This window comes from Pongo pygmaeus, chromosome 14, assembly GCF_028885625.2.
Source record: "Pongo pygmaeus isolate AG05252 chromosome 14, NHGRI_mPonPyg2-v2.0_pri, whole genome shotgun sequence".
Lineage (NCBI taxonomy): Eukaryota > Metazoa > Chordata > Mammalia > Primates > Hominidae > Pongo > Pongo pygmaeus.
This window is the reverse complement of record NC_072387.2, coordinates 86397584-86422185: the sequence shown is the minus strand read 5'-3', so window position 1 is coordinate 86422185 and position 24602 is coordinate 86397584. Positions and strand designations below refer to the sequence as shown.

The 24602-nt window shown below is 41.4% G+C and overlaps 1 protein-coding gene and 2 pseudogenes across 1 annotated transcript; 1 reads left to right on the top strand and 2 right to left on the bottom strand.

Moving 5' to 3' along the window:
* Positions 1-2555: 2555 nt before the first annotated feature.
* On the bottom strand, positions 2556-13446 carry CLN5 (CLN5 intracellular trafficking protein). The gene is made up of 4 exons (XM_054446384.2): positions 13148-13446; positions 9821-9986; positions 8932-9157; positions 2556-4630 (listed from the first exon to the last, which is right to left on the bottom strand). Exons 1-4 carry the CDS (start codon positions 13378-13380, stop codon positions 4119-4121), a joined length of 1137 nt encoding a protein of 378 aa, XP_054302359.1. The 5' UTR covers positions 13381-13446; the 3' UTR covers positions 2556-4118.
* A 2996-nt stretch (positions 13447-16442) lies between these two features.
* On the bottom strand, positions 16443-22839 carry LOC129011347 (ATP-dependent RNA helicase A-like; annotated as a pseudogene).
* Positions 22840-23163: 324 nt separating this feature from the next.
* On the top strand, positions 23164-23909 carry LOC129011540 (large ribosomal subunit protein uL30-like; annotated as a pseudogene).
* The last annotated feature ends 693 nt before the right edge of the window (positions 23910-24602 follow it).

The window sequence follows — 24602 nt, the reverse complement described above, 5'->3', positions numbered from 1 at the left end:
GAAATAGGAAATTTAAAACCTACCATGAAATATAAATTTTTAAATTTTTATACAGAAAATAATAGGTTCTTTCTGCATTCAGAATGAGAACTTATAAAACACATTATTTAGACATAGAATCAGTCTTTAAGGGTCCTTGAACCCAACCAGTCTTTTTAGAGATAAATGTCTTTATATAAATTAGAATAGTTTTTCAACTATTGAAATTATTTTCATTGTCTTACTTGCTTTCAACTTATCTTGGTAATTTGGGCTGTTTTAACCATATCAGAAAAAATAGGTATGATTGAAGATAAAGTCAATTTAGTGCATTTTAAGAACTTTTTTGTGTTTGTGGAAAAGTTTAGGCTGAAAGGAAGAAGTTTGTGTGAATAAGGTTCAAGCCTCCACTAGGTCCTTTAAAAAAATTTTTTTTTTACACTAGGTCCTTTAACACACTATAGTTAATTTCTACTCCACACATAGATAGTAATGATCTTTGCAGACTCCAACCCCAGTTTGTGGGGCTGGTTTTAATTTTACCAGGCAGTCAGGAAAATTCCAGCTGCTTGCTGACACCCAACTTTAAAAAGGGCACAAAGCCCTTTACTCCAAAAGTTAAGAGCTTATCCTTAGAATAATCAGTCCAATAAAAGGATAAATAATCCTAACTTGTTTTAAGTAGGAGACAAAATTTTGAAAGGAAGGTTTGAAGAGCAGGAAACTACTTGGATAATAAAGGGTAAATATGACGAAGATGCTGGAAACACTTTGGCCAGCCTGTTTGCCTTTGTGAACAGGGAAAAAGCATGTGTGTAGTTTTGGAACATCACTCTTTGTATAGCCTGCCAACAATTTATTTAAAAAATAAAACATCTTACAGGAACTATAATCCCAGGTAATTCATTAAGTGCCACCACAGCAGACCATAAAACTGGATAAGACTTCCTAAGACTTGATTTTTTTCTCCGATTTTTAAGGAGCCTCCAATATTGAGGGTTCCAAATAAAGTTTAGTAGATTTTTTCACTTTCTGTTTTCCTCTACCTGCAACAATATATTAGATGACACTTTGTGGGTATACTTACCTAATTTTGTGCCAGATTAATGAGAGGATATATTCACTCTAAAGCCCTAGTCAGACTAAAAATGTATAAATTTTATACATCAACATTTTTTTCAGATGGAGTCTCATTCTGTTGCCAGGCTGGAGTGCACCTCCACCTCCTGGATTCAAGTGATTCTCCTGCCTCAGCCTCCCAAGTAGCTGGGACTACAGGCGTGCGCCACCACAACCAGCTAATTTTTGTATTTTCAGTAGGGACGGGGTTTCACCATGTTGGCCAGGCTGGTCTCGAACTCCTGACCTCAAGTGATCCGTCCACCTTGGCCTCCCAAAGTGTTAGGATTACAGGCATAAGCCACCGCACCCAGCCTACATCTATAACAATAGCAAAATAGAAACTGCATTTAAGTTGTACTTGTTATAATTAAAGTAAATCACATTAAGTCATATTGCTCAAAGGGCAGCAAAACTTAACTGGCAGATTTCTGCGTGGCTATGTTTTGGTTTCTCAACTACTATTTTGAAAGCATGTTCTTGAATCATCTTCACCTGAAAGCTCTACATCTTGTAAGTAGAGCTGACAGGTTTAATTCTTAAGAAATACTTCTGTAAATGTTAATGCTGTCTATCCTGTAGTTACCTGAATCTATGGTGCTTTCTGTCTTCATTTAATTAAGATTCTTAGGAACAATGAAAAATCTTGAATGCTTTTTTTTTTTGAGACGGAGTCTCGCTCTGTCGCCCAGGCTGGAGTGCAGTGGCGCCATCTCAGCTCACTATAACCTCCGCCTCCTGGGTTCAAGTGATTCTCCTGCCTTAGCCTCACGTGTAGCTGGGATTACAGGCATGGACCACCACACCCAGCTTTTTTTTTTTTTTTTTTTTTGTAATTTTAGGAGAAACGGGGTTTCACCACATTGGCCAGGCTGGTCTTAAACTCCTGACCTTCAGTAATCCTCCCACCTCAGTTTCCCAAAGTGATGGGATTACAGGCATAAGCCACTGTGCCTACCCAAAAATCTTGAATGCTTTTTTCACATAACTATTAGAATCTTGTTTAAAAGTTCCAGGTACAGATATCTTCATTTGTTTTTCCTACATAACCAAGTTCTTTGATTTGCAGTTGACCAAAACTTGGTACAAGAATCTTTGTCTCTTCAAGGCAGTTCTGGAAATCCAAAATCCTGTAGTTTTTCCAGAGCAATTTCCTGAGTTTGGTAGAAGTTGGTGTTGCCGAGTTTAGCCACTAGATGGTGATAATGCACAGATCCAAGTTTTCTTGTAACATTGTGAAGATAATTAGCAGGTTAAAGAGGCAGTATTAATTTGGAATGTTTAGCATTATTATCAGGAGTAGACAGGCTAAAAGGAGGCGTGAAAGAAAGTTCTCCCTCTGTATTTTAGGAAGCTATCTGGTGACTGGGTTATTTTCAGACTGTTGTGGGACTACAGTTGAAAAAAAACCAGTAAAAATGAATTCCTAGACAAAATAAGACCAAAGACACATAAAATACAAGCGCCAATTTTTTTAATTAGGCCCAACAGAAACAAAAACACTCCAACAAATTGCTTTAAAATTTTATAAAAGCTTCCTGTCAGTATCTGTACTTATTTCCTCACAGACCAGTAACATCTGGTTGGCAGGCACTGGTCTGAGGACCACACTTTGGTGCTAAAAAGCCTGTACTATAGTGCATCCAATTCAGTCAGCAGAACCTGGGTTCAAGACCTGACTTCACTACTACTAGCTGGATAGCCAGAGAAAGATCACTTAGCCTTTCTAAGGTCCAATTTACTCATTTGGATCAGGTTAATTATATCTATGATTAAGCTTTCTATGAGAGCTCAATAATAATGTACTAACCTCTCAGGAAGTACTTGAATGTTAGTTGAAACTGAATCACATAATTGGTACATTTACATATTAAACGTGAATTGTTTTATCTGATATCTACTCCATCTTCTTACTGACTGGTGTTTTCTCCTTGAATAGAAACGTGTTCAGTTGATCATCAAATACTTAAAGGACCTTGAAAGCTTGTCTGGCTCTAATTTAAGCACAGCTACTTGGTGATCTTAACAGAAACCTGTCCTCTCTCGGAGAAGCACAGCCTCTTCCACTGTGCTGACAGCTTTGTGGGAAGAGGGAGAACTACAGGAAACAGTGAAGAAGTCAGAAGGTGCCTGTTTACCCAAACGTGTCTGCAGCCATGTACCTGCATACCCCGGTTGGAAGAACCGCGGAAGCACTATGCTATCAGCTTAAAGTCTAGGTGACTATAAAACCCGGGAAAGTTTGGCACATAAACTACATTAGGCAAGATCAAGAATGACATTTGTTCTTTGATTAATCATTATCACTGCCATTCAATGTGACCTGCCAAACATACACAACTTACATCTTTACGGCAACCCTAAATCCTAGGATTTAGTGATGTTAGGTTGCTTAAAGAACACCAGCCAGTTACTAGCTAGTTCCAAAATCCCAGCCAGAAATATGTGTTAACACTGGATTTGCCACATCTAGAAGCACAACCACTCCAGTTATGGTGTCTAAACGAATGTCTAAAGTTAGGTGAATGGAATGTAATCAGACTATACTAAACTTGGTTCCAAAAGTTATAAAAGTTGTAAAGTCAGCCTAAACTAAAGCACTTAAGTGAAAAAGTGTAACTGCCATACCAGAAAGAAGAGCTCCCACCATGAAAATGTCACTGAAGGTATTTTTTATTTTTGAAGGTATTTTTAAAATCTCGGCAAACCATATCTATCTGTAGGACCTTGGGTCCAAAGGTCCTACATAACTGATATGAACCATAATCCTCCATATGAACAAAGGCTCGGAAATTGAAACCAAGATCACCTAACTCGCTCACTTTGGCCAATATAGTACGAATTTCAGCTTCTTTGCAAGAGAAAAAGTCCTGAGATGTTAATATGCAGCAATTCTGCTGATGTGCATTTTAACTTTATGCGCCAAGGAAGAAAGGCTAAGGAATTCACAAAAGTAAAATCACCCCCTGAAAAACAGATGCTGGTGATTGGAGAAAAAAGAGCAGTAGAATTAAGATGTTTTATAAAGCAGAGAGTGTTTTGTTTCTGTTAGGTAAAGGGATTTCTTCATATGTTATTTTAATAAAAGGGAATTTCATAGGTAAAAACCAATATTCAAAATTATAAAATAAATAGAACTGTCTGTGCACAATCACTGCATCAAAAATTTGCAAGAGACTCAACAGAAATTCTTTAGTTGGCAAATGTGGTTTGAAGGGGTAATAAAATCGTTTTATGGCTAAACCAAGAGTCTTGTTTCCTGTTGGCCCAAAAACAGATGTTTCATTTCCCAGATAAGTAGGTTCTCCACTGTAAAGAAATATTCTTGTATAGTTGGTTTCTATGTTCTTGAACTCTGCTCCAAATTCAGCCAACTTGTCAAAGGTCCTTAACACAAATTTGGAACAGTCGTAGGAATCAAACCATGTCTCTGCCCCCTTTTCTGGGCTGGCTTTTACATTCCATGTCTCGTAATAAATTCCTGTTTCATTGTCCTGTTTCACCCACTTTGCCATTTGGTTGAACATGTTTCCTAGTTTAAAAAAACAAAATAAAGTCACCTAGTGAACAAAGCTAATCATGTTAATTTTTTTTTTTTTTTGAGACAGGTCTCCCTCTGTTGCCGAGGCTAGAGTGTGGTGGTACCATCACAGCTCACTGCAGCCTTGACCTCCCGGGCTTAAGTGATCCTCCCACCTCAGCCTCCTGAGTAGCTGGGACTACAGGCGCTGGCCACCAAACCCAACTAATTTCTTAATTTTTTTTTTTTTTATTTGAGACCAGCCTGGGCAACACAGGGTCTTGCTGTATTGCCCAGGCTGGTCTCAAACTCCCAACCTCAAGTGATCCTCCTGCTTCAGCCTTCTAAAGCACTGGGATTATAGGTGTGAGCTACCATGCCTGGCCTAATCATATTAATTTTAAGTAAAATGTTCTAACTTGATTAAGACTATGGATGCCTGTGAGTAAACAATGGTTTTGAATTTCCACCCTTGCATTTCACAACAGGAATCCAAGCTCAGCCAATTTTATTCCATTCTTCAAGGCACAAGATATTTCTGAATTATAAACATTAGATATAATAGGTGTATAAGGAGAAGTCGTCTTATATACTAATTGTGTAATCATTTAAGCTATAGTCAAAGCGAAATTATACAAATGCAGAAGCTCTCTTTCTCTACCCAACTCACCAAATCTTGGATTCAGAGGCAAAAGAGAAAAGGAAAGCACAAAAAGAACTGCGAAAGAGGAAAAACAGAATGGGCAAAGACAGTGTAAGGAAAATGGAGGTGTGGGAAATGTGGAGCTTCTCTGTTGCAAAGCATGCTACGCATAAAGTATGAATGGTTGCCTGAGGAGCTGCTGCTCTAGAAGGCTGGCTATTACTGTTATGAGAACAGGCACCATACCCTGTCCACCTTGCGTGTTTGGTACGTCTCTTTCTTCCCTGTACTTGGAGTTGTTGGGATGCTGCTGATGACCTCTCCACCTGCCACATAAGTTCTTTCAACAAATCAACTAAACTGGAAATGTTTTAGGCCGAGTTCATACTCCAGGATGGCTAACCCTCTCTACTACCATCTTGTACCAGACCAGAAGAATCTTTCCAAATATTCAGAAAACACTACTCTGCATGGTTACAACTCTCATCTTGGGCATTTATAATGCCTAATAGAGCAGGGCCCCAAACACTGCATCCTGTCACTGTGTGCAGACCTCTTTGGTTACTCCAACTTGAGTCCATAAAATAAATACTTCATGTTCTGTAAAATGAATAGAGTGACTGCCTTTATCAATTTTATGGAATTAAAACTGTAGAACAGAATAAAGCCTGTTGTATTAGAACTGGGGATACTGTTCTTAGCATTCTTCAACTTTCAAATGCCACCACTATCCTTATGAGACAAGAATGCTTCAAAACACTATTTTGTCAATCACAGGATTATTCACAAGGCAAATAGATGACTTAAAAGATTTAAGTACTGGCATATTATGAACTATTTAACAAAAAATAGTGATCACTTATTCATATGATCATTGACTTTATGTCAGAAGAAAGGATTTTCAGATAACGATGTAGGTGGAAATGGGGAAAGGTGTGAACTGGCCTGGAATGAAAGAGTCGCTAATGATGGACTTTCGTATTGTTGGTATGGTTTAAGGCGCATTGATTAGAAAGCAGCAGGAAGGATTAGGAAACAACATGGTGCATTCGGCTAAAAGATCCTTGTTACATTTAAAAGACCTCAGTTTTATTCCTGATTCTGCTACATCCAGCTCTTTGACCTTGAGAGGCAAGTAAGTCATGTTACCTGGCTAAGCCTCAATTCCTTATTTGTAGAGAATGAGTATCTTATCCTCTCCATTGAACCGTGAGTTAACATACCTCCAAATCATTTGTAAAGAGCTATACAAATAGGAAGCATGATTACTTCCTCAAGTCCTGGGGTTCACTGAATAATTATTATCACAGCAGTGCTTTCATTTCAGATGTTTCTACTGTTCTGGGAAACAGCAATTTATAATGTAATGCTTCATAAATCATATGGACAAGCTCCTTACTTCTCAAATGCTATGGTATATTGTCTCCATTTTACACATGAGGCAATGGGCCGATAAGATATAAAATGTGACCCAAGTCACATAAGGAGTTACTGATGAAAGGGTTGCTGAACTCTTCTCATTACTAACCAACAATGCAGCACTTGCAACAATTCCAACTTTCAGCAACTTTCCAATACATCCAAAAGAAGAAAAAAATCTCAAAGATAAAATATTTAAACTGCTCAAGAGGGTCTCGTATACATTTTGGGAGGCAATGTATCAAAGTAGTTAGGAGAATGGGCAATGGGGCGTAACTGCCAGGGTTGGAGTCCCACTTACTAAGCTGTGTAACTTTAACCTCTCTGTGCCTCAGTTTCTCCATCTGTAAAATAGGCAAATCATAGTAACTACCTGCAGAAGTTGTGATGATGAATGATGTGATATATGTACAGTACTCAGAACAGTGCCAGAACCAGTCTATATTAGTAGCTATTACTTTTCAACATAAAAATATCATCACTAAAATTTTTTTCAGATATAGTTAATATATCCTTTAATCAGGCATTTTATGGATTTCTCTTACTATTTCGTTTAGAAAGACCAATTTAATTGTACAAAATGTTTTATCATTTTATTCATTTTTATAATAGGAAAAGAGCATTTTTAGGGAAACATTCAAAGATCAGAGATAAGCTACTCATCACCTACAGGTGAAGTTCTGCACGAGTAATAGTTTGGGTCAGAGTTTAGTGGTTCCACCAAAAGCAAATGCAACAAAAACAAATATAAATAGATGAGACTTAATTAAACTAAAAAGCTTCTGCACAGCAAAAGGAACAATTAGCAGAGTAAACAGACAACCCACAGAGTGGGAGAAAATCTTTGCAATCTATACATCTGACAAAGGACTAATATCCAGAATCTACAAGGAATTCAAATCAGCAAGAAAAAAGCAATCCCATCAAAAAGTGGGTTAACGGCCGGGAGTGGTGGCTCACACCTTTAATCCCAGCACTTTGGGAGGCCGAGGTGGGCAGATGACCTGAGGTCAGGAGTTTGAGACCAGCCTGGCCAACATGGCAAAACCCCATCTCTACTAAAAATACAAAAATTAGCTTGGCATGGTGGCGGGCGCCTGTAATCCCAGCTACTTGGGACGCTGAGGCTGGAGAATCCCTTGAACCCAGGAGGTGGAGGTTGCAGCAAGCCGAGATCGTGTCATTGCACTCCAGCCTGAGCGACAAGAACAAAACTCCACCTCAAAAAATAAAAAAAATAAAAAAAGCGGGGTGGGGGTGGCTAAGGACACAAATAGACAATTCTCAAAAGAAGATATACAAATGGCCAAGAAACATGAAAATGCTCAGGGAAATGCAATGATCAGGGAAATGCAAATCAAAACCACAATGTAATACCACTTCACTCCTGCAAGAATGGCCATAACCAAAAAATTAAAAAAAATAGATGTTGGCGGGATGTGGGGGAAAGGGAACACTTCTACACTGCTGGTGGGAATGTAAATTAGTGCAACCACTATGGAAAACAGTGTGGAGATTCCTTAAAGAACTAAAAGTAGAACTGCCGTTTGATCCAGCAATCCCACTACTGGGTATCTACCCAAAGGAAAAGAACTCATTATACGAAAAAGATACTTGCCCATGCATGTTTATAGCAGCACAATTTGCAACTGCAAAAATAGGGAAGCAGCCCAAACACCCATCAATCAATGAGTGGATAAAGAAAATGTGGTGTATATATACCAAGGAATACTACTCAGCCATAAAAAGGAATGAAATAATGGCATTTGCAGCAACTTGGAATAATGGTCTCCAATTCCATCCAAGTGAAGTAACTCTTCAGGAATGGAAAACCAAACATTGTATATTCTCACTTATAAGTGGGAGCTAAGCTATGATGATGCAAAAGCACAAGAATGATGAACTTTGGGAAGTCGGGGGAAAGGGAGGGAGAGGGGTGAGGGATAAAAGACTACACATTGGGTACAGTGTACACTGCTCAGGTGATGGGTGCGCAAAAATCTCAGAAATCACCACTAAAGAACTTATTCATGTAACCTAACATAACCAATTCCCCACAAACCTATTCAAATAAAATAAAAAATACAAATAAGAGATGAAAAAAATTCCCAAAGTTTAATGGTTCCAAAAGTACATTTTACAAATGACCTCTAAGTAAAACATTACTGAAATGTTTCAATGGAAGTATAACAATTTCTTTCATTTTGTTTTTGATGCAATGATCAAATATTGCTATATTTTCAAAACTTACCTGATATAGTTGCTACTTGAACTAATGTCCCATTTTCCTTCCAGTGAACATCATCAATTCCCTCAAAAAAGCAGGCAGCGCCTTGATTACACCAGAAAGGGGCATCCATTTCAGGTCGGAGATGGGGAAATGTACAGTTGCCAAGTTGGAAAAGTTCATACCATTCCATTGTGTAGTTCTTGCCAGTTAATGTACTCCTGAATCCAATGGCATCATGCATAATTTTCTGTGTAAAGACAGTACATGTATAAAAGCAACTGTGACATAACCATGGGTCCAGGTAACCTGATAGGAGAAAATGTGGCACATCACAAATGCATATCAAGTAGAACAAGTGTTCAGCTGTTCTTCCATGCTGCTATTATCATATCCACTCTGTGGCCCCAAACTCCAGGCCCTCATCCACCCCGGCTTTAGCCACTACAGCTCATCTCAAATAGAAGGCCTGCATGTTATGTGGGCAAGCTCGTAATTTCCTTAGAGCTTAGAATAAGTGTGAGGAGCCCCCATGCCAGTCTCTGGAAGGAGCTCTACAGACCTTACATGGTGATGGGTTAACCTGGAAAAGTGACTACAACAGGGTATGGAAATCAAGAGGTGTTTCCTGCCTGCTCTGCCCCTTCTGGGCCTCTTCTCACCTTCCAGGAGCTAGGTACAGGAGCTGGTTTCAGATTCATAATATTACAATGGATAATGGTGATTACATTTGTTGTTGTCAAGATTACAAAATCTGATAGTAACTATTTTTGACTACTCATTTTAAATGTACTAAGAGAAACACCAACATGATCTAAAGTCAGCCATCTAAATAGTGATTACTCCCTAAAAATCAACTTAAAAACCAAATCATTGAATTAACCAAAGTTATAAGACCAAGATGCATCCTTACCAAGTGTCCCAGGAGGTCTCCATATTTAAATTCCCATACTGGGGCTTGTAATCGAAAAACTTCAATGTCATCATCACCCTCCATAACTGGGATAGGTGAGCCAGTTGGACAGAAAGTATACTTAGCTTGACAATAAGGATCAGGTTTTGGACGGAAGTCAAAGCGTCTAATAAAGAAAAAGAAACCATCTACTTAGATTCTAAAAGGAATCTGATTCTTCTCACATCTTTTAGAATCCGGTAACATTTTTAGGGGACCATTCAAAGGTCGGACCATAGTTAATAAATATAAACACACATTTTGTTATCTTGTGAACAAACTTCCAATAATGTTTTTAATAGCAAATGATAAACTAAAAGCACTCTGATAAATACACGCTTCCCTGTTCCCTGATCCTACTGTGAAAATTTTGAAGACAGGAATCTTGTCTTAAAATTTTTATAGCTCCAGATCATAGTAGACATTTGCAAATGTTTACAGAATAAATGAACATTTTTCCAATGTGTTCAATTTTACAAACAATCCATACATTAAGATTATTCAGATAATTATGAGTAATAGAATATATTTTATATTTACTTACGAATTAACATTCATTCAACCAATATTTATTGAGGCTCTACTAGGTATATAGGGAACTATAGTAAGAAGGAGGGAAACAAATATTAAAACACTGTTCCCTTTCTCACGGAACTGTGGGTGGGAGCTGTTAAGACATTGAACAAGTAATGAGTGTGGTATGTGCTAGACTAAAGAAATGAGTCCTATGGGCACACAGGAAGGACAAATCATTGTTAACCAGGTATGGGATGAATGGGGTGGGGAGGGCAAAGAAAGAGATGAAGGCTGGACCTAGGTTTTTAATGTACTTGGCTAGAAGGTTAAGACAGAAAGGCAGAGGAAATGTTAAGTATTATAAGACAAGCCTGGCACATTTGGTCTCCAGTAGGTACGGAAGACTGGAATTCAAGCTTCGACGCAGGAGTGGAGACAGAAGAGACTGGCAGGGGCTATCATTTTGTCACTAGGAGAATGTGCATGGAATTCCCTGCCTTATAAATGGGGGGGGGGGGGCTAGGTTTAAAGGATGTTAAGTAGCAGATCTGATAGGACTGAATTTGCTATAAAGTAAACCTTATTTCATGAATTCAAAGAGGGTACGGAGAGAGGCCAAATTAAACATGAGAGATCAGTTAGAAGGTGACCTCAACAATGTAGGCAAGAAAAGAAGACCGGAGAAGGCCACAGCAATAGGACTCGAGGGGCACTGCAGCTGAATTCAGCTCAACAGACACACTGGTCACCTATAATCTGGCACTGGGAAAGAAAGAAGTGGCGACAACAGCTTCTATCTAAGAATCCTAGATCCCCAAGGCTGTAGCCAGATCTAACAAATCTTAACAAATCAACAAAAATTTCTATTTTAACTTAAGAAGTTAAAATCTTTATGCTAACCGAAACTATTAACAACGCTCCCAAAAGTTTCTGCTACTTGGGTACAGTGTTTTATAGGCACTTACCTGGTTTAAACAAATACATAATCCCATAGAGATTTCACTGACCCACAGCAAAATCTATTTTAGTTCAAAGGTAATTTAAGTGTGAACTTAATAAACTTAAATATTATATTCAATTGAGGGGATTAGATGGGGGCACGTACTTAATATCTGAGACTTAAAAAAAAAATCCACTAAAAAGCCATAGTCAACACCTTGCCCTAATGTTAAATCAAATCGTTTGGATTTACAATTCTTGTTCTATTGAGTAATTCTGACTTCTTCTTTTTTTTTTTTTTTGAGACGGAGTCTCGCTCTGTCGCCCAGGCTGGAGTGCAGTGGCGTGATCTCGGCTCACTGCAAGCTCCGCCTCCCGGGTTCCTGCCATTCTCCTGCCTCAGCCTCCCGAGGAGTAGCTGGGACTACAGGCGCCCGCCACCACGCCCGGCTAATTTTTCGTATTTTTAGTAGAGACGGGGTTTCACCGTGTTAGCCAGGATGGTCTCCATCTCCTGACCTCGTGATCCGCCCGCCTCGGCCTCCTAAAGTGTTGGGATTACAGGCGTGAGCCACCGCGCCCGGCCAATTCTGACTTCTTACAAACATTTTATTATTAACATTTTCCAGAAAACTAGCTTCAGCCACAAACTTCTCTTTCCACGTAGTATATCACACAAAACAAAAAAGTGTTGTAAACCTTTCCGTGAGCAGAATACACTATCTAGGTTTGACAACAGCTGGCATTTTACTAGATTTAATCCTTCCAGCAAACCTATGAGGTAAGTGCTACCACTATTCCTATTTTTTGACTCAGGGCATGTGGGCACAGAGATTCTGAGTAACTTTCCCAAGATGCCTGGTGATGACGGAGCCAGATTTGACCCGCAGCAGGCAGAACCTAAAACTCGCTCCTCACAAAGAGGAAATACTGCCTTCCCACTCATACTGTCATGCAAAATAGCTGTTCTTTTCAGGTTTGTTGTGTGCAGTTTTAGCTGTTGATTACTTATGCTAGTAAGTTAAAATTATGTCCATTATAAATTGAATTAAAATAATGATGCTTTTGGTTTAAAGAAAAATAGCTGTTTTCAAAAACTGCTGGTCTTTCTCCTGCCTGATGTTAACACCATGTTTTCTTTCTCTGTGTTTAGCTATCTCTGACCGCCGGAGGCTGTGTCTTCTCTGTCAAAGGCTGGAATCGACCTCCCAGGTGTGCGGGCTCTGTCCCCGACTTAGGACCGGCGTCCTACCTCCAGGCTGAAGACTGGACAAAAGCGGTGACAATCTTCCCGGTCTAACCAGGACTGCAGCAGACGGGGATTCCCGGGATGCGGGACTTTTGAGGGCAAAACTGGGAAGTCCCAATAAGGACTTCGGATCAGGTTCTGATCAGGTTCAAAGCAGAGCGAGTTGGTCGCCCAGTAAATTGTACCAAATGTTCCGCAGTAATAGCTAACGACAGTGCATGATATAAATAAATGCGATAGACAGTGTTTTTAAACTACTCAAGAAATCAGCTACTTGTACCCAGAAGTCCCTCCATTAAATAACATTACTCTCCTTTTCTTCTTCCACGATTCAGGACTGTCCTGAGTCTGCCGCAAGTGGCCAGAGGGGAGGAAAGCTCCCAGGGCTGCACGTAACGAGCGATTGCGACTCCCCAGTCCTCAACTTTGCTCTCAACTGCGCTCCGAGCGTCACCCGGCGCTGTCCCCACACCATCTCGTGACCCGACACAAACCACCGTGCGCAGGGGTCCCCGCCCCAGCACCCCGTCCCCCATCGGCAACGCCGACCCCAACCCTGACAGTGCGCGCGCCGCTGCACTCACTTGTAGGGCACCGGCCAGTGGCGCCGGGAGGGGATGCCCGAGGCCCGGGGCCAGCCCGGAAACGCCGCGAGCCAGAGCAGCGCCAGGGCCCAGCACCAGGAAGCGCGTCCCCGAGCCGCGCCCGCGCCCCGCCGCATCTCGGCGCCCTGTGCGGTGTCTACCTCCTGCGCCATCAGGCTGCACCCAGTACTTCCGGAGCCTCCGGAGGCCTGCGACGCCGGAGGGAGGAGCATGCGCGGAGCCGCCAGCACGGGACGCGGGGCGCCTTGCCCCTGCGCGTCAGCTCCAGAGCTTGGCAGCAAGCGCAGGTTCCGGCGCGTGACGCCTCCCCGCGCCTGGCCCGCGGCGGCTTCCACACTTTGCAGTCCAGGAAGGTGCTTTGGTCTGGCTCCCAGGAGAATTCGATCCAGACCTGGGGCGTCATCTTTTATGAACTGACCTGTCCCTGCCCAACAGCCACCACCAAAACCAAACCAAAACCAAAAATCTGTCACCGGGGCTCCTCCCAACACAGAACTTTTACCCCATCCCACAGGGCCCACGCTAGGTGTCAACAAACGTTGAGTGAATGAGAATGTGTATTTGGGGCTGAGGGTGCAGGGCTGGGGGTGCAGTGAGGAAGAAGGGACAATAGTGGGGAAATGGCTCGTCCTCACCCGACCTGGGCCAGTGATAACAGTGGTTAACACTGACAATATGTGGTCCCTGCCACTCCCCAAGTGCTTAGTGGGGAAATGACTCGTCCTCACTCGACCTGGGCCAGTGATAACAGTGGTTAACACCGACAATATGTGGTCCCTGCCACTACCCGAGTGCTGCCGAATCCACCCCCTCCCCTACCGCTGCCCCCACCGGCAGGTATTCCTTGCTTGGATCTGTCACTTCACTGGGAAGAAGTTTCTGCATCACCTTCTCTTCTTTGACTCTTCAACTACGTCAAGAAAACAATGGCATCAATTACCCGGCTTTTGAGGAGCCTGTCGTGGCCTGCTTTGCTGTTAGGCACAAATACTGACTTAAGTCTATACGTAGTACATTCAAGGCTTTGCCATAGTCACTTGTTTTTACCAGAGAGCAGTTCTGCAGAGCCTTAGACCGGGACTTTCCAACTCCTTCACTTCAACCACAACTCATGTGAAGCATCATAATGTTTGTAAGGCTATGGGAATAAGCAAGGTGGTTTCGGTAGCCAGAGATGACCACCACAATCCACTGGAGGGTATGTGGCTTGTGGGGGTGTCACTGACTTCTTTGGGCCCTCCAGGTCTCTTGATTACAGATGGGACTCAGTACCCTGCCCCAAACACGCACTCCTTTGCCCACTTGCTGCTCCAGGTTTGGGGGTTTTGCGGAGGTTCAGGCTGGGCTGCATTTTACCATACGTTTGTCTAAGCGTTTTGATAGCTACCTAGTTCTCCTCCGTATACTATGGCCAAATTCAAAATTACCAAGGCTAAACTGGCTTCTTCAAAGACCTGCCAAAGATAAGAGGGGGAAGCATTCTAGCCCTGAGAGCTGAAATGTAATGTCTGATTTGAAGGGCACCTGAAGGATTCCCTGTGGCCCCACACTTGAGCCTGGCTTAAAAAGCAATCAGCAAGAACAGCTTTAAAAAAAAACCATTAATTAGAGCGTTTACAAATCCTGGAACCATACACTAGAGGGCCACAGTAGAACCTCCCATTCAGTTCAGGACTTCCCAGAGCTACAAAAACAAATTCAGGTTGACCTTGTTCAGTGGTGGAGGCCTCTGGTCTTGCTTCTGCCATCTGTCTCTTCACTCTGTGTGCAGGGAGCTTTCATGGTAAGAAAGCACTTCCTAGTATTGGTTTTTATTTTTTATTTTTTTGGAGACGGAGTCTCCTTCTGTCACCCAGGCTGGAGCACAGTGATGTGATCTCGGCTCACTGCAACCTCCACCTCCCAGGTTCAAGCAATTCTCCTGCTTCAGCCTCCCTAGTGGCTGGGTACAAGTGTGTGCCACTTGTAATTTTTTTTTTTTTTGTAGAGACGAGGTTTCACCATGTTGGCCAGGCTGGTCTCGAACTCCTGACCTCAAGTGATCCACCCGCCTCGGCCTCCCAAAGTGCTGGGATTACAGGCAGTAGTCACCGTGCCTGGCCCTAGTATTGGTCTTAACTCAGCCTCCTGGTAGCTCCCATTCTTCTGGTCTGGTTTTGCCTTGGATGGGAACACTGATTAAACCCCATTCTTTTTGTCTATGACCCCACACCCCAAGCTAAAGGGGCTCATAGATTATCGTTGGCCGATACTGGTTGCTTCTCCCTTGTCCATGGCTTTTAAATCTTGACGGCCCACAGACAGAACTGAATTTCAATCTAACTGGTTTCCCTTGGGTCCTTGCCCATTCAGCCTAAGACTGCCTGGACCACATGGCATCTCCCCAGACAGAGTGATAGGATTCTGGGGACGTGTGGAGTTGAGATGAAATTTAAATAAGCAATATTTTGGTAGGCTCAAAGCAAAACAAGGCTGTATGTCAATGATGGCAGTGGCTGCTCCAGACGGCCTGCTGCTGCTATCAACACACAGGCTCCAGGTTTAGACTGCAAAGTGGATGAAGGGCCTATGGCCTTGGAGACTATGAAATTAAAATAGCGATGGAGTTTTGTGTCTGGAAACCCCTTATCAGAAGCTTGACATCTGGGTTGTAAATTGAGGCCAATTCTCTGTGTGGAATGACTGAGGTCCTTCAAGCAAAGGTGGGATATTTTATTGTTACTGATGTAATTTCAAACATGAAGTTGTCTCTAATCTATGATTTTAGAGAACAAAGTTTCTCAGTGAATAAGAAAGCAGGAAGCCAGGCAAGGTGGCATGCACCTGAAGTTCTAGCTACTCAGGAGGCTTGAACCCAGGACTTTGAGGCTATAGTGAGCTATAATCGTGCCTGTGAATAGCCATTGCACTTCAGCCTGGGTAACATAATGAGACACTGTCTCTAAAGAAAATTTTTTTTTCGTGTAATACTTTATTTTCCATTGTATTAAATGAAAGCCAGGAAAATATCAAGTTATTTTTAAAGACAAATCTTTACTCCTTAAAGAAAAATACAAACTGTGGTATTTCTAAGATAGATCGTTACCTTTTACATAATATAAACAAAATCACTAATGCATCCATATGCTTGGTTTCCTTAAGCTACAGTGAACCACAGAGTGGGTTAAAATGCATTTACTTTTTGGTGGCAAATAAACATTGGAAAAAAATGTAACATATAGCATGCCTTTTTTTTTTCTTACTGTCTACACACAGGAACTGACATAACCAAGCCTTAATAGGCACCACCTTCTCTTCCTTGTCCAAAGTAGCCGGTTCCATAGGCCCCCCCTACCACCTCCTCGCTGGAATCCCCCAGATCATCTGTAGCCTCTACTAGGCCCTCTGTAGTCTCCTCCAGAGTTGCCTCTATAGCCACCTCGGGAAACTTCTCTACAGCCTCCACCAACACTTGCACCATATCCTGCCTGATAGGAGCTGGAGCTGCCACCATGGCCTCCGCTACCATAGCCTCCACTGCTATAGCCACTGCCATAGCCTTCACCACCGTAACTAGAACCTCCCCTTCTATATCCGCTTCCACTGTCATATCGGGCCATCTTAGGAGGACCTGGACCATCTCCATACCATGTACTGCCAATCATAAGGTTGATATCAGCAGCTGAGGGTCTAGAGATTTGACAGATCATGTTCAGTATACTTTCATTTACGGGGTCCAACTGGCTGCTGATAGCAGGTTGTTTGGTTACTTCAATAACCAGAGCCTCCATGGCTGCCTGGAGAGCGGTGATGCAGGCAGCAGCTTCATGAGATATTTGCAGTTTAATCCAGTCATCTGCAAGCACAATCTGCCCATCAGATTGGACTTTCTTGGAGGCAAAGAGAAGCAACTGCAGTGGGGTGACTAAAGTCATGCCTTTAGCAGAGATGGCTCGAGTTCGAACCTTTTCACCAAATACAAAGAAGGGAGATAGGTACTTCATGTCTTGGCTACTAAAAGGACAATTAACAGATGATTTGTAGATAAGTGCATTACACCCTTCAGTGGTGAGAATCTTTCTCTTTTCCTTATGATAGCATACATTGGGGTACACACCAAAGGCCAGGAAGGGAGATAACAACATCCAAATTATTATCTGGTCCAGTGTTAGTAAACACTTGTGTCACCAAACAACCTTCTGGAAACCCAGAATTAATCAGAATCTCTTTGAGCTGAACTTTGATTTCCCAAGTCATTCTTAGTGTAGCCATATTAAGTCTTTTGTGCTCACAAAAACGTATCTCTGCTCTTCTCCACCCATTCTAGTATCATCCCAGGCTTGAAATACTGATAAAAGGGCTACATGATGAGAAAATCCGTTTCCAGCAAAATTTCGATGGTTGTAGCCCAGCCACTTTCCTTCATTGATAAAAGGCTCTGGAAAGCAGGTAGCAGCAGCAATGGTACAGATAGCATCTCCCACGTAGAAAATACACACCATTATCATCATTTTGCCAAAACAAGGCTCAATGGGGAGGTTAGCCAGGATTCGTCCCAATGGAGTCAACTCATCATTGGCATCTAATGCATCAAGCTCTCTAAGAGTGTGTTCTGCTTCAATCCCAGCATCCAAAGGGAGAGGTTCAATTGCTTTGGCCAGAAACTGGCCAATTCCAACTAGACACAGAAGTTTTATGCTAAGAGCAGCTTCATGCAATGGTGTTTGGAACATCTCTGGTGTCATGTGGGTTTCAAGTCTCTCAAAACAAGCTCGGCTGCAGAGGTGAAAGCAGAATCCAGGCCGTACTCTGCCAGCTCGCCCTTTCTGCTGTTGAAGCTTTGTTTTTGATGCCCATACTGTAGCATAGTTGGTCATATTGTTGTGAGTAGCGAAGAGTTTCACTTTCTGCTTGCAGGAGTCAATGACATAAACAACATCATTTATGGTAATGCTTGTTTCAGCAATATTTGTGGACAAAATAACCTTGGTTACTCCAACTTATACTGAATCAAACACTTTGTGCTGTTCCTCTGGAGGAATCTGAGAATGCAGAGGTAGAATCTGATACCAATGGCTTCCAAAATGTGGATTCATTTCCAAATGCTTCTGCATAGTATAAATCAAATTCCAGCCAGGCAAAAAAAAAAAAAACCAGCACAGCTCCGGGAACATTAAGGGTTTCAATGTACTTAAGGAGAGCTTCAATGAGTAAAAAAGGAGTTTCCTTTTCATTCAATTGAGACATGCTCATCCTTGTTTCTGGACCATATTTATCAACACAGATCAAGTTGCAATTTGCATCATCATCCTCACCACCACCATCATCCTTGTCCTTCTTCTTGTTTTTCGGTGAAGGAACAAACTGGGTCATCTGAAGACAGCCTTCCAGAAAATATTATTGAACTGGGTAAGTCCTCCCATAAACTTCAATGATGGGGCAATTGAAGATATATTCACAGAACATGCTGGTATCAATAATAGCGGACATAAGAACAATGAGAACTTCAGGATAAGCTGAAACAACTTCACGCAGTACTACCAAAAGGAAGTCAGTATTAATGTCTCTTCCATGTATTTCATCTACAATTACATGACTGATTCCTCGAATGCCTGCTTCTAATTTTCTTAGGAGCACACCTACAGTACAAAACATTATACTGGCATGAGGACAAGGAAGTATAGACTCAAATTGAACACTGTAGCCACAGCTTTTTCCAGGCTCTTCTCCTCTCTCAAATGCAACTCGCTCTGCCACAGAAACTGCACTGATTCTTCTGGGCTGAATTACTACAAAGTTACACTCTGCTGTCGGTCATTCTGGATAAAGTCATCTAGAATGAACTCGGGAAACTGTGGTTTTATCACATCCAGCAGCCCCTCTAATAATGACAACTGAATTTTGACTGATTGCTTTCAGAATCTCACTTTCAAATTTCTTCACAGGCAATAACTCTCTCTCCTGCAAGATTGCTTGCAAATCATGATCCTGTTCCAACAGGTACACCAATTCATTCTTGAGGTCCAAGCTTATTTGCTCTGGAGTAGCAAAAGCCAGAGGTCCCTCATCAATGTTGCTACTAGTCCAAGGATTCCATTTACATTGTGGAGGTGACCGAGGAACTATACCCACTTGGTTTTGTCGCTGAGATGGTTCAAAGTGAGCCAATTTGCCAATGTTGAGTGCAACTGGCATAGAAGGATCTTCAGGCGGGGGCATAATCTCAAGATTTAGCTCTCAAATGATGTTTTGTGGCTGATGCTCTAAATCTTGAGAGAGGTTTACTTTGTAAGGTTCTACTCTCTCTCCTTCCTTCTTTTTAAGTCCAGAGTAAGCTTCAACCACTCCAAGATGGTAGAGTTGTCTGACAAGTGACAGGGCACAGGACTGTGCTGCCAATTTCTTATTTGATCCATGTTCTCCTGCAAAAATCCTTCTGCCCAGCTGCTTGATATAAATGGTTATTTCTGCAGTAAAGCTCCTGTTGTGATCAGGACCCACTTGGGTGTACTTATATTCTCCTTGGATTTTTTCTTTCTGAAAATATTGGTTTAGATGAGCTTTAGAATTTTCCAAGGTCCAGTTTCCATGAAGCCCAGCATTTAAATCCACTTCTTCTGACTCTAGAGTCACTTGCACTTCTTCTTCTTCCTTTCTTGAGTAGTAATCCTTCAAGTTGGCTCCTCGGTCCCAGGAACACCATAGCCAGAGGCCCCTACCTCAGAATTATTTTCAGCTTTGAGAGCCAGATGTGGCAGAAGAGGACCTCCCATGGTTGTTGGTAAACCTCCTTCAGCATTTGCTGTAGTGTCAGGAGTATCAGTAAGTGGGGGCAGAGATGCAACCCCAAAAAGCTGGAACTTCTTCACTCTTTATTTCATTTATTCGAACCAAGTAGTTAACAAAGTCTCTGGCAGCATTGCCCTGTGCATCTTTTTTATTGGTGGAATTTCCTATGCCAGTGTAATTGTACCCTTCCACCTGAACCTCACACAAGAATTTCTGCCTACTTTTGTTCCCCAATGCTCTAATTTCATAGGATGGAGTCATCTTCCTTTTGCCTTACCAGGCATACAGAAAATTTTTAACATCACCCGTGATTGAAGTGTCTTCTTCAGATCAGCCTACGCTTCCTGGTTCCCAGCTCTTAGGACCGTGTGGCTCTGGCCTTCCACGAAGGCAACAGAGACACGCACAACAACTTGCATAAAGGAATTGGCAAAAAAAAAAAAATTTAAGTAGAAAAGAAAGGAGGTTGTTATGACACTTTATGATTTACTGTGGTTTGAGAGAAATACTGTTTTCTGGTAATTTTGAGGCTGGTTTTATCAGTCCAGGCTAATGAATATGAGGGCAGATTAAAGTCCAAGCTAATTTTTAGTTTCTCATTTACAATCTCATTTTTCATTTTAGGCGTTAAAAACATTATTCTGAGAAGTGGCTTCACCAGTTTGCCTAAGAGCTCTGGCCCTAGACACACTAATTTCCTACTCCTTTTTTTCTTTTTGAGACAGGGTCTCACTTTGCCACCCAGGCTGGAGCGCAGTAGTGCAATCACAGTCACTGCAGCCACAGCCTCCTAGCTCAAGTGATCCTCCCACCTCAGCCCCTATAGTAGCTGGACTACAGGAATGTACCACCATGCCCAGATAATTTTAATTTTTTTTTGTAGTGATAAGGAGTCTCGCTATGTTCCCAAGCTGGTCTCGAATTCCTGGGCTCGAGCGATCCTCCTGCTTTGGCCTCCCAAAGTGCTAGAATTAAAGGCATGAGCCACTGAGCCTGGCCCTGACACAAATTTTCATGTAAGAGGTTAAGAAAATCTTGAAGGTAACCAAAAATTAATGAACCCCCAAAGTGTTTCTGAAACTTGGGTATACTTACCTGTTGTTTACATGATAAACTGGGCTAAACAAATACATCAACTATATGTACGTCCTATTTTCAGAGTTTCGACAATTTCACTTGCCTAAAGCGCAATTTATTTTAGTTCAAAGATAATTTTATTTTCATTTTTATTTTGAGACAGGGTCTCGCTCTGTTGTCCAGGTTAGAGTGCAGTGGCATGATCATGGCTCACTGCAGCCTTGACCTCTCAGGCTCAAGCGATCCTCCCACCTCACTTCCTGAGTAGCTGGGTCTACAGGCCTGTGCTACCATGCCTGGCTAATTAAATAAAATGTTTTTGGTAGAGTCAGAGTCTCACTTTGTTGCCCATGCTCCTGGGCTCAAGTAATCCTCTTGCCTCAGCCTCCCAAAGTGTTGGAATTATAGTCGTGAGCCATTGTGCCCGACCCAAAGATAATTTTAAAAGCATAATTTAAGTGTGAATTTAATAAAATTAAAATTTATAATATTCACTGAAGGCAGAGATTAGAGTGAGACATCTACTTAATAGGTGATACTTAAAAACAAACTGTGGAGCCATAATGAACACCTCACCCTAATCCTAAATCAAGTGATTTGGATTTATAATCTTTTGCTTATTACATTACATTTTTTAGACAATTCTTTAATCTTGTACTTGTTTATTGAATATATTTTTTAGTTCTGTTATGATCGGTTTGTCAATAGCCTCAAGAAAATTGGCTTCAGAACAAAAACTCTTTTATTTGTGTTGTTAAATAAAATGTATGATAGGCCATGGTTTTGGACTGAGCCCCTGCATTAGGTCGCAACAGATTGAACCAAAATGGGGTCGCTTGTGCTAAGTAATCAAACCGTAATCAAACTGAAACGTACACAGGAAAATTCCCAAAATAGACTGGCTTTTAGTAAAAACAAGAGATTCACAGCAAGCAATCAGAAAGGGCCCAGTCAGCCTAAGTCAGCATGATAAGGAAGTCCTCTCTGCTTTAACCCTTTATAAGTAAAGTAACCTGAGGTAAACTGATGTTAACCAGTTCACTTTTTGTATTCCTGTTTCCCTATTTCTGTTCAAGCTACCTTAGGAAAACCAACTGGTCTGCCAGGCTCATTGAAGCTCCCTCTATTTTGATTAGCAACTGCCTGTTTTATGAGTCACTAATAAAAGCCAATTAGACATTTTAATCAATTTTGTTGATTTTTTTTTTCTTTTTTTGAGACAGAGTCTTGCTCTGTAGGCCAGGCTACAGTAGCTGGGATTACAGGAATGTGCCACCAGGCCCACATAATTTGTGTAGTTTTAGTAGAGACGGGGTTTCGCCACATTAGCCAGGCTGGTCTGAAACTCCTGGCCTCAGGTGATCTGCCTGCCTCTCTGCCTCCCAAAGTGCTGGGATTATAGGCATGAGCCACCGGTCCCAGTCAAAAATTTTTTTTTTAATCAACGTATATCAAGGAAACTAAAGGGGTGCAAACCATTCAGTGAACAGAAATACACTAGTATCAAGGTTTTGACACAGATGACATTTACTATTTTTAATCTTTCCAACAACCCTATGAAAAAGGTGCTACTTCCTACTTTCAGCCTGAGGAAATGTTGATACATATATTTTGAGTAACTTCTCGGGATCACATAAGGCAGTGAGGGTGGAGTCAGATTTGATCTTGGGCACTCAGACCTACACTAAGTTATCCTGCTTTTCAAATTCACCCCTTGTCCTCCTTTTCCTCCTAGTCCTCCTTTTCCTCCTCATCTGCAGTGATGACAGATGCATGTGCGTTTTCCACAAGCAGTTGCTCTTTGCCCTGTCTGGTGTCGACACCATGTTTACGTCCTCTTTCTAAATCCAGGCATCATTGACAGTAAATATCCTACTGGGTCAAGGGCTAGAATCACCCTCGGGGATTTACAGTACTCCATCTGTCACTTACGAGCAGCAATCTACCTCTAGGTTAAGAAAGGTAGGTTTCTTCTTGAAAGTAAATGCAGGGTTTATTCAGCACCCAGGACATAAAGGCTTAGTGAATTTTTATCGGAGGAATATGGGACTAATAATTTAAAGATCCAGTAGGGAAAGTAATGTTTGCTGGATATTGCAGATTTCATCTTTTAATAATAAAAGAATAGTTCCTCTTTTCCCGCTGGAACCATGGAGAGTGTCAAAGAGAAGAAGAAAAAGGTTCCTGCTGTACCAGAAACCCTTAAGAAAAAGCAAAGAAATTTCGCAGAGCAGAAGATCAAATGCCTGAGAAAGAAGTTTGCCCAAAAGATGCTTCGAAAGTCAAGGAGGAAGCTTATCTATGAAAAAGTGTAGCACTATCACAAGGAATATAGGCAGATATGCGGAACTGAAATTTGAATGGCAAGGATGGCAAGAAAAGCTGGCAACTTCTATGTACCTGCAGAACCCAAATTGGCATTTGTCATCAGGATCAGAGGTATCAGTGGTGTGAGCCCAAAGGTCCGACAGGTGTTGCAGCTTCTTCGCCTTCGTCAGATCTTCAGTGGAACCTTTGTGAAGCTTAACAAGGTTTCAATTAACATGCTGAGGATTGTAGAACCATATATTGCAGGTGGTACACAAATATGAAGTCAGTAAATAAGCTAATCTACAAGCGGGGTTATGGCAAAATCAATAGGAAGCGAATTGCTTTGACAGATAACGCTTTGATTGCTTGAACTCTTGGTAAATATGGCATCATCTGCATGGAAGATCTGATTCATGAGATCTATACAGTTGGAAAATGCTTCAAAGAAGCAAATAACTTCCTGTGGTCCTTCAAATTATCTTCTCCATGAGGTGGAAAGAAGAAAAAGACCACCCATTTTGTAGAAGGTGGAGATGCTGGCAACAGGGAGGACCAGATCAACAGGCTTATTAGAATAATGAACTAAGGTGTCTACTGTAATTATTTTTCTAAGCTGGTCAGTTAATAAATAGTACCTGCTCTCAAAAAAACAAAGAATAACTTTTCTTCAAATATCTGGTCAATGAATGATGTTGTACAGAAGAAACTCAGGAGCATCCTACCTGAAATTTTATTAACAGTAACTTTTATTTAAACATTATCAAATAAAATGCAAATTATATGCATTTTTCCTATTTATTTCATGTGATCATATAAGAAAACTAGGCAACACATATGGCGTTTTGGACTTTCTAAGAACTTGCTAAGTGTGTGAGACAAAATGTCATGAGGAGCAGCGGCATCCTAGCCAAGGCTTCCTGCTTCCACTGCCCTTAATTACAGCCCACGCTGTATCTGGATCTCAAACTCTCCATGTTAAGTGTCCTAAGAATATTTTTTGTCCTCCAGCTCCGATGAAGATGCAATGGGGTCTCTTCTTTAGTCTTCCCTGTCAAAAACATCACTTCAACTTCCAGCTTTGGAACTGAGCAGTTAAAAAAATTATTGCACACAATTAAATATTTTAAAACAATTAAAAATATTGCATATCAATATCGACGTTCTCTTTTGAAATAAGTTGAATGGAAGTTACTTTTTAGTAGTCCAGCAAAGGATAAAATCCATTTTTTCCCCTTGCTCTTTCGTTTAAAGATAATTTTCAAATAAAGTTATCTATTAA